This window comes from Conger conger, chromosome 11 (genome assembly GCF_963514075.1).
Source record: "Conger conger chromosome 11, fConCon1.1, whole genome shotgun sequence".
NCBI classification, from domain to species: Eukaryota; Metazoa; Chordata; class Actinopteri; order Anguilliformes; family Congridae; genus Conger; species Conger conger.
In genome coordinates, this window is record NC_083770.1 from 31,518,608 (window position 1) to 31,534,004 (window position 15,397).

Here is a 15,397-nt window from a genome sequence, read left to right on the forward strand (position 1 = left end):
TTGATTGAGGACCATGTTTAGTTCATTTGTTGAATTGTAATTCTTTCCCTTTTTTTGTGCAAGTTAAATGTTATATAGCTGCTCTCATTTTTAATGTCATTTCCCTGTACATTTAAAAATACTGCAGCATGTCCACAGTAGTAAGTAATCAAACTGAAATTAACACATTACAACTTTGTAAACATTGTTGTCACTCATTTGTGATTAATTAGTGACAATTACGTTATAAACTTACAATGTGCAAAGGAAAAATTATTTGAGAAGAGGCTTGACAAAGAGGCGATCACGACCTCTAGCTGGTGGAGGACTGAAGTTCAATGTCTCCTCAGTTTTAGGAGAAGCAAAATTCCAAAGCCCGGCTTCTCTACTATAATGCCTCCTGCATTTAAAGGCCTTTAACTATCTCTATACTTAAAAATGTTTAACATCCAAATAGTCTAGCATAGCAGAATGACGTACTGTAGCCTGGGTAGGGAGCTTTGTCACGGTCTGTGACATTCTTGTGGTAGCAGAAGCCTAAAGTTGTAGCCATGCAGTTGCACACACTTCACATCTAGCTACCTATGTAAATTGTATACTGTAACCCTTTTCACGGTGCACTGCTGCTACACAATTGGCTGATTAGATAACCGCATGAATAAGTAGGCGTAATAAGTAAATAAGTAAAAATGTTCCTAATAAAGTGCTTGGTGAGTATATGCACATGATGATATGCAGCGGCCCTTTCTTGTTGATTAACCGTGATCATATATTTTGCACACGGCATTAATATGGGAAAATACTTAATATAAGTTATGTAAAGAATTTCATTTTCAAAAACTACTGATTTTAAAAGGTCATTTGACACTAGCACTGGTTTATAACAAAGTATTAATATGATACATGACCATAGTTTTGGTAATTTATGTTGGTCTGATATTTGTGCTGTTAATATAGTGTGTGTAGAGTACTAGCAATTGCTTGTAGAATAGGACTGTAATGCACATAATAACATTTCAGGTGTTATCTGTGGGATAATTGGGGTCATGGATGGACTAAGGATTTGTATGGTAGCTCACAGAAGTCTATTTATATGTAAGTCTTATTAGAACATACAATATGGCAGTAGAGTTTTGCGTGTTAAATGATGCTCAGCAGTGAATAATGCATGGATGCATGATTAGCAAGAAATTTTACATACATGATATGTTTAAGAAGTACTGTACATTACCTGCAGTGATGTACTATTTTCTGTGTATGGTGTTAGAGCAAAGGAGAAGACATTACCAGTACTGAAGGCCAGCTTAGTTTATGCAACTGTTACAAAGTTTAAACAAAAAAAACATATCACAAGCAGGATCTTATACAATGTTTCCAGTGATGGCTTGATGCACGATTCCAAGACTCTGCATATATTTGCCCATTCAGATTAAATCATATCTTCTGAAGTTTTTCGTTATTTAACAGATTGGGTAAATGGGGTCGTGTCTACACAAGAAGATGAAGTGACAACTGACAGAAAACTCAAAGGCATTTCAGGTACTTCTGCTTTTGATGCTAAAGCTTACAAATGGAACACATGCTTGTAATAACTACCTTCACGTGATCAAACCCAAATCATAGTTAATAGTTCAGATTTTAAATACATTTATTAATAATGCACCATTACATATGTATTAATCCTGGATGTTAAACTTTAATTCATAAACTGCAGATTAAAGGATCATTTACCTTTTATAGCACCTCAATTGTAACCTTTGAGAATCCACAAAATTTTATTGAGCAGATTTTGGACATATATGCAAAGGGTTTTGGTTTTGAAAATGGGATGAATTTGCCAGTTTCAGTGTAGCACTCTACCTCAATCAGATATAGTTTTAGGGTTAGAAAAAAACAGATTCATGTTTAATGTAAAACTGAAACAGTAATATCAGAAGGCATTACACAATTGTTCATATTTTCCTGTGAGTGATATTTTAGGGTCACAGAGAACCTGAAAAATCTGTGGCTCATCTGCTGTTGTTTATGTCATGGAACCAACTACCAAGGGAAGAATGCAGACAACTCCTAAACATGGCTGTGAGTGGTTTTCAGGCTGTGCGCAGGTATGTTGGAGCTTCTGTGACTTCATATGCTGCTCCACCACATCTTCACTGAATATCAGCCTGCTTTGACAAGCATTCCTGCAATCCTGTGTAAGTGCTGTTTCTGATACGGTAGGACCATAATACAAAACACAGTCTAATCCCCTATTCAGTGAACAATATGAAACCACATGTCAAAATGTCAAAATGAAAAGAAAGTATGTGGTGGGAAGGGAGGGGCCGTGATACAATCACTAATATGCGTGTTTTTGCTTGCCTGTGTGGTTCTGTTAGTTTGTTAGTTCACAATTGTTTCTGATGAATTGTTATTATAGTAGAGAAAGAGGTTTTGTGAACAAATCCAATGTAAGGACCAAGATTCAGGGAGTTTGTGAAAGGCACTGTGCCATGGTTCAGTGCAGGACAAACTTTGTTCACTTCATCCTTAAAGGTATACTACACTGAAATAACTTAAAGGAAATTCACTCAGCAACAAGTACAGTAATCACTTTCATTAGGAGTCTCAGAGAACATATTCTTCCTTCACCATCTCCTATAGTAGTTCCTGTTTTTTTTATTTTAAACATTTTTAATGGGAAGCTATTGACTAAGGACATGCTTCAAAGGTTGGTGACAATATTCTCACTGGTTACAAAGCAGTCATCTCTCTCTATATTCTATCTGTGTTTTTTGTTGATTTTTTTTTAGAAAAGAACATACAGCACAAACATCTACATGTACTACTGAAAAGTAGTATTTTTTTTACTGATGCTGGAAGGTTGCCCACTCTGTTGAGGTGAATTTTCTGTTTAACTAGAGAATTCAGTGATGCAAATGTAGCAAATAAGGAAAAGCTGTCCATTTTGTCTAAACAATGTGTCACTTAAAAGTCCCCATTACATGGTGAATTTACCTGAAACAAGGACCAATTTATTGTGTAAAGCTCAGTATAAGGAGGCAAGACTACCCTGAGAAAATGTCTAAAATATGGGCAAGCTATCCAGACCAGAACTGGCTTGAGGGATTGGTAAATAAATCTGTACACTCTGTTAATATAATTAGCACATTTGTTTCAAGAATCTAAGATATTTTCTGTAACTGTGTATTTTTATATATAGATATATTTCCAATTCTCTGTACTATTAAAACATGTGCAAATGTTACTACCAACTTCAAGGATACATAAACTGCAAAGACTAGTGAAACATTTAGTCAGGAAATGTAAATATTTCAAATGAATTATTTTAGATTTTTCACATATCTTAAAATCGAAGTGCTGTGAGTAACTCTCACAGGAGGTACTGTATTGTAGACTTATAAACATTGATCATGAGATTACAAAACAGAGGCAAAACACTTAGAAGGAACTCACTGTTGACATGACAAAAGTGCTGATTTGATAGCAGAATTTCAGAGGCCATGAGCACAACACTCAAGACTAGCAACTTTATCCCAAAACATTTTGTGAGGTGTGATAAAATTCAATAAACATAGTCATTGGTTTTGGTTTCATTTACGGCTTCTAGATTACAGGGGTTTTCTTAAAATATCAGTGATGTCCCTTTAATTTTATTCTAAGTTTCTCATTCTCTTAATTTGACAGGTCTTAGCTTAACATTGCAGTTTACATTAGCCATCATTAATTGACTTAAATGTTGACTCATTTTGTGGTTCACTATTCATATAGTTTCAAATGATCATTAATAAACACATTGATACTGTTTGAGTTCATTCGAATGCTTAGCTTGATGCAGCATTAATAGCACAGGCTATTTAAAGGCAAGTGGTGACATGAAATATAACACCAAAAACTAGAAGATCTAGTAATATTGTAAGTGCATTGTTTCTGTGAAGTCCTTGCCATAGTGAAACCTAAAATGTAACATAACATAGTGTAGGGGATAGTGTAGGGTTATGCCAATTAATTAAGGAACAGTCAGGTGCCATTGCTTTTGGCCGCAAGTACAAAAGCATACCTTATCCACCGACTTTGAGAAAACAAATCTAGCTATTTCACAATTATAAATCCATCTTGAGCTGGGATTTTGAAAGTGACGGGGAAATGTTTGTAGCTTTTTACCATACATGACGTTACACATTGAATCACTGCTTCATGCCTCCCTTCCAAAGTAGGACAGCTCAGTTACACATTATTTCCCAAAGACAGTAACTATACAGTATATACTGAGGGGGGGTCGCTGATATCGCTGTGCAAATCCAATGAAATTGTACAGTAGGGAAAGTAAACTGTCACCTTAAACAAGTAAGGATGAACTGAAGAGATGTACAGTAACCCTGCCTGATGTGTAGGGCAAGATGGACATGTCCTAGAGCAGTGTTTCTCAACCACCGAGACTTGTGACCGGTCCTGTGTGCTGAAACATTTTCTTCAAATCTTTCTCTCTTGCTCGCCCACACACTCTGTCATAAACACAAATTCATTCGAACCCATTTCAACTAGACTCAAAATCATAATGATTCCCAACTGTCATGTAAACATGCACAAAAGTCCTCCTGCAGGTGCTACTTATAGCTTGTGGTTAACCCTTAATCACTTGATTTTAAGCAATATTATGTAAGTTGAAGACCATTTAAAACTAGTCACAGCAATGACAACACCGCCAAACAGTTGATGTTAGGAGGGATTGCTGCTGGAGCACTTCACAATGTTGACACTTAAAAAAAAAAAAAACTGCAAGCACCCAGGTTTTCTGGCCAAAAGTCGGTTGAGAATCACTGTCCTACAGGACATAAGAGGTAATTATGAAATGGAAAACCAAACTGGTGTAAACTGTGCTCATGTGTACTGAATTAAACCCCGGCCTCACTGCCAAGCACATGAGAAACGGCCACACTGTAAACCGCGATGTATTCTTAAAGAAAAACACTTCCACTAACAAGGTCCTACTCTTATTTGCATTTCCTTTTTTCTCTTTTTTTGTAATTTTTGCAACTTTTTTCAGATTTTTTTTTTATCTCAAGTGTATCACAGGTGACTAACTATAGGGGATAAGAGGGTAAGTCGAGTACCATGCTACATCTTGTTCAGAGAAGGCTATTGCAGACAATTCTACAACATGTACAACCACACATGACACGCTTTTGTGTTACAAATGTTCCAAAACATATCACCAAGAAACTAAGTACATAGGAGATGTTTGCTATTTTAGAGTCTTTAAGGACTATCCCTCAGTAAGTATTAAGTTTTTTTGTGAGTAACTTGACTTTTATCTATAATGTCTTAAAGACAAAAATCTGAAAAATTGCTATTCAAAAAGTAGCAAATTTGGTCAGTCTTTTTTTAAATAATCATAGTGCTTTTGATGGCTTAAGACAGAAGTCTTTTTTAATCTCACCCAGTGGCAAACTACAGAACTTCAGTGTGCATCATATGACACCACAGCTGCAAAGTCTTCACATCAGAGGTTTCTTCCTCTATTTAAAACACAACAGCTAGGGCTGTTACATATATTTCAAAGTAGTATCCTTTATTAAAATACCTAAAACACGCTTATAAATAATTTCTCATTTTTTGTTGTTTTTTTGTTGTTGTTGTTCTCGAGTAGTTTGTCAGAGTTGGAAAGTTGCTCTGCAGAAATCCTTTTGTTCCAGAAGGACTCACAGCAGGAAAGGGACAAGGAAGACGGGGGTGGGAGGGTGCGCCAGGAGCCAGGCTCCTCTGCCCAGTGTGTGGCAACTTTTACCGGCAGTTTCCTCAACATATTCTCTTACAGAGTCCTTCTCCATGTCTGCAGCTCACAGCAAAAAAAAATTAGCAAAAGTGTGTGTGTGGGAGGGGGGGTGGTTCGGCGAGGAGGGCAGCTTTAAAACTCCCACTCGAGCGTCTCCTCTCGGTTGGCGGCACGCTCCAGCCGGTGGATGATGTTGTTGAGGTTGGCCATCTTCTCGTTGCGTCTCTGAGAGCTCTTGTTGAGTTTGGGGGGGTTCTGTGGGGGCGCCGTGGGGTCCGAGCTGGAGTTTCCGCCCGCGGGATTGGGAGGAGACGGGGAGATGGGGGCGGACGACGACGGGACCGGGGAGACGGACATCATGAGCCCGGGCGACGAGGCGGCGGAGGGGGAGTTGAGGGACACCTCCAGGCTGCTGCGGGACGGCTCTGAGGAGGCTTTGAAGCTGACGGGGTCCACCGATGACTTCTCAGGGTCGTCGCCCTCCTGCCGGGACTGTCCGGCCCTCTGGGGGCTGTCGGGGGAGAGGGACCCAGGGAAGGCCGCTGGCACCTGGCTGCACATTGGAGAGTCCTCCTTGAGGCCCTTGGGGCAGTGCTGGCCTGACGACAGCTCTCTGTAGCAGGCCATGGGCTCCTCGCGCTCCGTCTTCAGCAGGGGGAACTGCACGCCCGTGGAGATGCACTTGGTTTTAGAGTGCTTCGTGTACCTTCCCCGTGCCTCTGCCCCCTCTTCCTCCTGCCCATCCTCCTCCTCCTCCTCGTCCTCCAGCTCGCTGGCCTCCTGCTTGACGACCAAATGGCTGCGGGCAGTGCTGGGCAGGTGGCCGTAGTGGGGGCTGTGGCTGGGATGTGGCTGCTTGCTGTCCTCGCCGTCAGAGGTGGGGCTCTGGGGCGGGGGCGTGGAGAACCCAGACGGCTCGGCGTCTGTGTCGTTGTCCTGGAGACCTTCCATGAAGACCTCGCGGCGCATGCGGGACCTGCCAGGAGAATCACAGCTGGAGTCAAGCAGACCGGCCGAGATCTGCAGCTCATCTTGTTCATTTACTTTACTACTGAAATAAAAGAAACATGCTTTTATCACTTCACATTCATCCCCAATTGTTTTCTCTTTATGATTTGGTCTGCTCAAAATAATTGCAAGTTTGTCCACTACATTGCTTTCAATTCATTCTAAATCTACCCAAACATGTGCAGCCAGAGCTTCCTTAGTAATCCAGTGCTGAGCTGTGCAGTCACTGTGCTGGAGGTCCAGCCATGGTACAGATGAGTCAGGCAGGGGAATACTCTGCCAACTGACACACTCCCTTTGGGTGTGTCATCTCATGGGTCTCCTGGTCAGATTTGTCCCGTTACCATGTTGCACATGGCAGTGCTTTTTTCCGTGCCTGTTTTTTGTTTATACTGCACGTGACACGGGTAGACGTAGCCGCCTTATGACCAGTGGACTAACCTGTAATTGTGGAACCAGTTGATGACTGTGTTGGTCTTGAGGTTGAGCTTGGCCGCCAGCATCTCAATGGTGTGCTGGGAGGGGTAGGGCTCCAGGAGGTAGGCCTTCTTCAAGGCCTCCTTCTCCTCAGCCGCCAGCACCACGCGTGGCTTCTTGGTCTGACCAAAGGGGCACAGGTCCATGGCGCTGAGCCCAGGGCTCACACAGTCTGAACGGGCACCAGGGGAGTCGCTGTCCGACCCCGTGCTCAAGAGCCCGTATCGCCGCTTCAGGTAAGCTGGTTAGAGGACACACAGACATAGGACAGTGGTTATTAGTAGTAAAGTTGCAGTAAGATATAAAAGATTACTTATTAGTAGTTAATTGCCCCCTACTGGTAAAATGTTATTACTGCAATTCAGTGTTGAAGGAGCCATTCATGCAGTGAGTGAGAATGATAACCACATCTGGGGCCAGTCATATCTTCAGAAACCTCCCAACCCCAGCCCCCAACCAGACAAAGATTCTCACACACAAACACACACACACTCACCTTTCTTTTCCATTTTCTTCATGTCCCGCAGCTTGTCCACATTGTGTGGATCGTTAAGCCACAGCTGCATGCGCACAAAGGGCTCCCGGCCCTTGAGGCTCAGCTTGTGCCAGGGTTTGGGCCGAGACAGCAGGTCCGATACCGAGCCCTGTGTGAGGCCCAGGATACTCTCCCCAAACAGGCGCTGGCCTGAAACACACAAACAGTAATGTGAGGACACTGCGAGCAGACACACAATGTGCATGTGGGCTCACACACACACACACACACACATATATATGGTAAGGACTCCTGTACATGTACATGGGGGGATGTGCAGACTGCATAAATGCGAGCACAGTATTTTGGTTCCAGCCTCAACCCGACAGTACGAATACACGGACACAGAAAAATGTCAGCACACACTGCACACACAAATGAAAACATCTACTATGCAAACATGCTGAAAAGTAAACACAGAGTAAGAATGCAGGCATTGAAGGCTATAAACACATAGATACACAGGACCATAAACACATTACACAGACTGTCCTCAAACCCTGTGGAAAAGGCCAGGTCAGAAGGGAGGGGCTCACATGTACACACTCAGACAGGGTAAACCAGTGGACAGAAATAGTGTCTAAACTTGCATTACAGAGGACACTCTTCTGAGCAGGAACCGAAGAGCTGCTAGAGGGCTCGGGTCTTAAAAAAAGCTGTAACTCAATCAAGCGAGTCAAACAAGGACAGCAGGAGTCTGACGGTATCGGTATCCCCTTTCCACTACAGAGCTGGAACCAGGCTGGCTGCCTTCCGAGGGTTCAGGTTATGGCTGGTTTTCCCTAATCTTTTTCCACTATGCCAACCTATGCCAATTCAGCCAGCAAAATAACACTGCTACTGGCCCACTTGGCCTGAGCAGTCTGGAGTCTTAGACCATAGATATAGGAAGACTTAGACCATAGATATAAATTTAGACAGCTGTCTAGATCTGGAGAATGAACATCAGCATTCAGTGTGACTCAATGCTCTCCAGCTCTGAGAGCAGTTGAAGTGAGGTGAAGGCAACGGCCACGCTTCCCTTCCAGCTCACACCGGATTCCAGCTCCAGCAGTGCAGTGGACAGGGTGTAGCACAGAAACGTGTGTCAGCACTACAGCGTCACCCACACCCAGCTCACCCAGGTTGTTGTCTGTCAACACCTCCTTCACCCTCTTGGTGATGCAGTACGTGTCCAGCTCAGGGGACATGGCCACCAGCTCCTGGATGCCCAGTGAGGTGTGGGGCGAGTGAACGGAGAAGAGGCTGGATGTTGACTTGCCGCTGGGCGGCTCGCCAGACGGGCTCAGGCTTTCTGGCTGCTGGTTCTCCTTGCTGCTCTCCAGAGCCAGGCTGACAGGCTCTGCCAGTGGGCTGGGCTGGCTCTCCTCTGGGCTGGGGGGTGGCGAGGGTGAGGACCGGGCTGTCGTGGGACTCTTATCTGCAGGTCGGATGCAAAATGATCCAGAGGGTTGAATTCACTAGTGTGGCCTATGGCAGAAGAAGCAGCCATTTTTAAAGATAATGCCAGGAATTGGCTGTATATGATTTAAATGAAAATTTCCAAAATGTCCTTATTTTGTTGTTGTTTGTATTTTTATTTATTTATTATGTAATTAGGTATAATTTTGAATTATTAGAGTTTGACTTAATCATACGAGGTTTAAACACTTGTGCTTTTCAATTAAATTAAGAATCTGGAAGTCGCTCATTCAATTGTGCTTGCATTGCTGCCTGGATCTTAATATCTTACCTTACCATTAAAGCAGAATCCACTGAGTGGCATACTTGAAGATTGCTACCCTCACAAGCACAGCCCATTTCATTAGACTAGCACATTACCTTTTGTCATAAGATCTCATTAAAATAATGCTCAATTATATAATTGCACTGTCGAAACAACCAAAATAGAGAAGGCCAATATTTTATCTCCCCTGCTGGCTGCTTTACTAATTGTTGGAAGCTGTTAAAAAAGGTGAAAGCAGTTAGCTCCTCATCTCTCATTCTTCTGTCTGTAATTAGTTCTCTCCCTCAGTGAGAGAACAATGTCATTTGCTCCTTTCGCAGGGCTTACACGTTTAAACAATCACTTTTTAAAAACGAGTTTAAAATTTCTAAACTATCTACAGCGACAATACAAATCACAATTCATGAGTGATATTAAACAACAATTGCATAAAAGGGCATAATGTTGCCCCACCTTTTTGGTATTATTCATAGAAATGAGCAACGCTACGGCAATGCACCAAAAATGAAAACAAATAGCAGTGCACTTCCACAAGAGACGGTAATATATATGCAGCACAGTAGTACCATATACATGCAGTCACCCAGTACCACGTTTCAATCATTGAAAAAGAGTGCAGTTTGCTATGATGACTGTGTGCACAAGCTGTGAGCAGCATACCCAGGGAGTGGCTGTGATTGGCCGGCTGGCTCAGGCCTTGGCCCAGCTGATCCAGAAGCCACAGCTGCATGCGGATGAAGGGTTCCCGGCCCTTCTGGGTCAGCTTGCTCCAGGGCTTTGGCCGGGAGAGCATGTCGCTCACGCTGCCCTGAGACAGGCCCAGAACCTGCGCAGGACATGAAAAAGAGCGACATACAGTTGATTAGACTAAGCAGGAGACAATCCTCCCCTAGAGCAATGCAGGGTTAAGGACCTTGCTCAATTATAATAATAATAATAATAATAACAACAATGATAATAATAAAAACTCTGTTTTTTGTGTGCAGCTGGTCTGGTTCAATTTGCCTCACAAACTGCCTATGTTTCAATGTGCAGGGAGTTTGTAGAAGATGAACCTGCTCATCTAAATGAGTAGCTCTGGGCTACAGTTCCTGGGTGTCTTGTCCAGATTTATTGTCAGGATTTAGCAGAACGGATAAGCTGAGCCTTCTCCTGCTGGCCGCTTAATTGGTTAAAGCTTCCGATTGAGATTTTTTCAAGCCTCAGCCTGACCACTTTCTAAGTACTGTCAACCAATATACCAACGCTCACCACCAGATGGCAACAGAAGATAATTTTATGAAATATATAAGCACGGTTTTGGGTTTCACATCAACCAAAACGATCACCCGTTTTTGTTCTTACAACAAACACATGGAACAGTCATGAATTTACTCAATGATCTGAGCAAACAGGAAACTGTGTATATATCATTTTACATAGTTTGCCATAACAAATGCACACAATAGCTATTTGTAGATTATAAGCATGCACGCTGGATAAAAAAAATAATCAGATGGGCATATACTGATAAAACTGAATTGTGTAATGAATAGCATTAGAATGGTGAGAATATAAGCCTCGGGTGGTGTGAGAAAACAAGCGGGCACCTTTTCTCCGAAGATCCTCTGGCAAATGCCGTTCTTGGCCAGCTTTTCCTTGACCTGCCGGGTGAGCTCCAGGGTGTCCACCTCTCGGTACATGTACATCTCGTACTGCTCTGGGGTCAGGGGGGGCACCGTGGGCTTCAGCGCGCGCGGTATGTAGGCTGGGTAGTAGGACAGCCTCCCCGGGCAAGGAGGATCCCCGACCACAGACACCTCCGCCTCCACCTTCACCTCCACCGGCCGGCCGGCCTCCTCCTCAGCCGCCGACGCCTCCTCACTGTTGGGCAGGCTTTCGCCGTTCTCGGGGCGGGGCCACGGGCGGGGCAGGGTGGAGTGCCCGGAGGAAGAGGAGGAGGACAGGGAAGGAGACACGGAGGTGAAGGGGCGAGAGCCGCTGCCACTGCCACTGCCTCCGGCTCCAGCCACCATGATGCCGCCTCGCTCAACGGACCAGTGCTGGTCGAAGTAGGTCCCGGCCTCGCCGATCTCAGACTTGACCTTACGGATGATGTTCTGGACGAAGGCAGCGGGGGAGAGCACGCTCAGCGGGGTCTGGGGGCTGCTGATGGGGTTTGCCACGCACACCGTCACCGCACCCCCCTCCTCCTGCTTGATGAAGGCCGACGGCGGGAGCCCCTTAGACGGGTCGCAGAGAACCGGGCGCTCCCCGCCCTGCCCGCCTGGGGGGGCAGCCACGCCCGCGGAGGAGCCCCGCCCGCACACGTCCATCTCCATGAGGGCCTGCTGCTGTGCCTGCATCTCCCGCCGGGCCTGCTCCAGGATGCCTTTGATGGTGTCGTCTGAGCTGCTGCCACCCCCATTGCTGCTTCTGGCCGACGAGCCGCCCAGGGAAGACTTAACATCACCTGCAGCACAGACCCACTCCAGTGTCACATGATGCCCCACACAAGCACACCCATGTCACATGATGTCCCACACAAACACACCCATGTCACATGATGTCCCACACAAGCACACCCATGTCACATGATGTCCCACACAAGCACACCCCTGTCACATGATGTCCCACACAAGCACACCCATGTCAGATGATGTCCCACATAAGCACACCCATGTCAGATGATGTCCCACATAAGCACACCCATGTCACATGATGTCCCACACAAACACACCCATGTCACATGATGTCCCACACAAGCACACCCATGTCACATGATGTCCCACACAAGCACACCCATGTCACATGATGTTCAACATAGACACCCCACATATCTCACTCAATACATTCAAACACTGGGGGTCAAAAGTCTGAGGATGCTACTAAGTCCTGGTTGCGTTCATTATTTATCAAGACATGATGCAATAATGGTGGCACGGATGGTGCAGTGGGTAGCACTGCCGCCTCACAGCAAGGAGGTCCTGGGTTCGAATCCCCGTCGGCCGGGGCCTCTCTGTGCGGAGTTTGCATGTTCTCCCCGTGTCTGCGTGGGTTTCCTCCGGGTACTCCGGTTTCCTCCCACAGTCCAAAGACATGCACGTTAGGCTGATTGGAGAGTCTAAATTGCCCGTAGGTATGAGTGTGTGAGTGAATGGTGTGAGTGAATGGTGTGTGTGCCCTGCGATAGACTGGCGACCTGTCCAGGGTGTATTCCTGCCTTTCGCCCAATGTATGCTGGGATAGGCTCCAGCCCCCCTGCGACCCTGATCAGGATAAGCGGGTTCAGATAATGGATGGATGGATGGATGATGCAATAATGATACTCCAGTTACACTTCTTATTCAAGAATTAGACATAACAGGGGAAGCTTATTAGGATGGGATTCCCACCACAGTCACTAGACCTGAACCCAATTGAACACCTGTGGGAGCAGTTGAAGAGGAAGAGAACAGACCATCTATGGGAAGTGTTGAGATAGTGCTGGGATGAAATGGAAGATGGGGTGTTGCATAAGCTGGTGGAATCAATGCCAAGCAGAGTGAAGACAATAATCAAGGCGAAAGGGGGACATACCAAGTACTAACAATGTTTGATCTTCAATAAATAACTACACTTTTTTGTACTTTTAAAAACATTTTTCTTGAATAATAAGTATAATAAGTATCATAATTTGGATAATTAGCATAAGTAGCATAATTGTATTAGATAAATAATGAAAACAATCACTTCTCTGTAGTGTCCTCAGACTTGGTCCCCACTGTATCAATACACCCACACTTTAGCCAGCTCACCTCCTCTCTGGGACTGGATCTCCTTCTTGGCCTGCTCAAGGATACTCTTGATGGCGTCGTCTGACCCAGTTTCAGGAGTTCGGATGCGGGGAGTGATGCTCCCTGCCGGAAGGAGAAAGGAACGGGGAGAGGAGGAGAGGTGAGTGGGATGACTGATCAGAGAAGAGTTCGAAGGCTTTGCTTTTGACTGGTAGATCAATGGTTGCCTTTGAGAGCTTGGCATCTGTGAGGTTGCAGTGTACTTGAAGCTCAGATTTTCAAAGCTGAGAAATCTGAAGAGAAAACAAAGTTAAAAGTATCACAACAAACATGGGAGAGGAGGTGGGGTGGTGGTGGTGATGGGGGGGGAGTGCTGGCTTCAAGTTCAGGCCAAGTTCCCTGGTGAAAGATTTAAAAAGTACACAGTGCCAAGAGTAACTGAGCTCAGAGAGTCCGACCCTCTGAGTAACCCCGGTGCTCACCTCGCTGCCGCACTTGGATGGTCCGCAGGGCTAAGATGTTCTGCTCGTCCGACAGGAACTGCTTCATCTTGATGAAGGGCTCCTTGCCCTTCACGGTCAGCTTCCGCCAGGGTTTGGGGCGGGCCAGGATCTCGCTGACCGAGCCCTGGGAGAGGCCCAGGACGTAATGGCCGAACACGCGCTGTCCGATGTTGTGCTTCAGCAGCTGCTCCTTCACCTGGTAGGCGATCTCCGCCGTGTCCAGCTGGTCATCATCGCCCGCCCCGGAGCTCCCACTCTCCGACTGGTCGCTGGGCGGGCCTGCGTCCCCGGCCCCGCCCGCTGGAGGGCCCTGACCGGCGGACATGAGGGCGGCTTTGGCCGCGTACAGTGCCGTGGGGAAGGCCATGAGAGTGCTGCCCTCCTTCTTAAAGAGAGGGGACAGGAGCTGCTTTTGCAGAAGGTGCTCCCCACCCAACTTGTCTCCCGGGAACGGGGAGACGGAGAAAGGGCGTGAGAGGTCATGGGTGGACGTGCTCCCGCCGGCGACAGGGGGCCCGGGACTGGAAGAGGCACGTCCCTCCCGCTGCAGGGCCCTCTGAGGCGAGGAGAAGGAGCTCAGGGGCCTTCCTGACTCCTTCACCGAGTCCTCGGAGTGATCCTCATCTGCAAGGCACACAGAGCACCACAGGGCTTAGAGCCTCTGAGGGCTACAGAAGAACAGCCATACACATCCCCAGCCGACAACACAGCCTACGACATGCCATTACCATTGCTGTGCAAGACTCTGGACTTTTCCATCAGGTACTTGTGAGAGGACAGGAAGGCCTCTTTGTCCAGCAACAGGGCTTCAGCTGCCTTAGAGGAGTCCTGAGAGAAAGGAAGTAAATAAAGAAAAAAGAAAGAAAGAGAGAGAGAAAGAAAGAAAGAATGTTTGAACCTGCATGGTAATTTTAAGCCTTAGCATGAATAATTGCATTACAATACATAATTAATTAACCACTTGGTTATGTTAATGGAGGATTCTCAGTTTTTTCAGCAGAAAATAAAGAGCCGAAATGCAAGAAAAAATACACGTCTTGTAAAAATTCTGAGATATATATATTTTTTAAGATTAAAACGGCTGATGACCCAGGCTTGGACAATTGCAAAAATAATTACTCTTGTTTCTTTCACTTATAGGTTTTGTTAAGGTACATGACTGGGACCTGCAAGGTCGGTGGTTCGATACCCGGTGTAGCCACAATAAGATCTGCACAGCCATTGAGCAAGGCCCTTAACCCTGCATTGCTCCAGGGCAGGATTGTCTCCTGCTTAATCTAATCAACTGGAAGTCGCTTTGGACAAAAGCGTCAGCCAAAATGACATGTAATGTAATGTAATGTTATTCTGTGTGGCAAAAATGTGTTTTGATCAGAATACCAAAACATTATTTGTATCTTATTTCATCCCACTAATTCCACCATTTCATCCCGCTTCTCTCTCATGTGTCAAAATCAGAACATAAGTGAATTAGTGCAAAACACAGAATGTAACGTCCCACTTTGTAAAGACACAGCATTCCATGGGCTAGTGTAACCACTGCTGTATAGCTTATATGTACAGTAATTGTATTTGTATTTTAATCACTGTATCACTTTTATGTAAAGCATCTTTGAGTACCTTGAAAAGCGCTCTATA

The 15,397-nt window shown here is 45.3% G+C and overlaps 1 protein-coding gene across 1 annotated transcript in view; it reads right to left on the reverse strand.

Annotated features, from left to right (window-relative positions):
- Nucleotides 1–1,272: 1,272 nt before the first annotated feature.
- The window catches only part of cux2b (cut-like homeobox 2b), a 128,410-nt gene continuing 114,285 nt past the window's right edge, over nt 1,273–15,397 (reverse strand). Inside the window, exons 14-22 of the mRNA XM_061261701.1 lie at nt 14,488–14,587; nt 13,739–14,383; nt 13,278–13,379; nt 11,091–11,953; nt 10,162–10,327; nt 8,896–9,195; nt 7,737–7,925; nt 7,205–7,481; nt 1,273–6,731 (exon numbers count right to left, since the gene is read on the reverse strand). Coding sequence (XP_061117685.1) covers nt 5,888–6,731; nt 7,205–7,481; nt 7,737–7,925; nt 8,896–9,195; nt 10,162–10,327; nt 11,091–11,953; nt 13,278–13,379; nt 13,739–14,383; nt 14,488–14,587 — 3,486 coding nt within the window. The 3' untranslated portion in view covers nt 1,273–5,887. The remainder of the gene's footprint in view (nt 6,732–7,204; nt 7,482–7,736; nt 7,926–8,895; nt 9,196–10,161; nt 10,328–11,090; nt 11,954–13,277; nt 13,380–13,738; nt 14,384–14,487; nt 14,588–15,397) is intronic.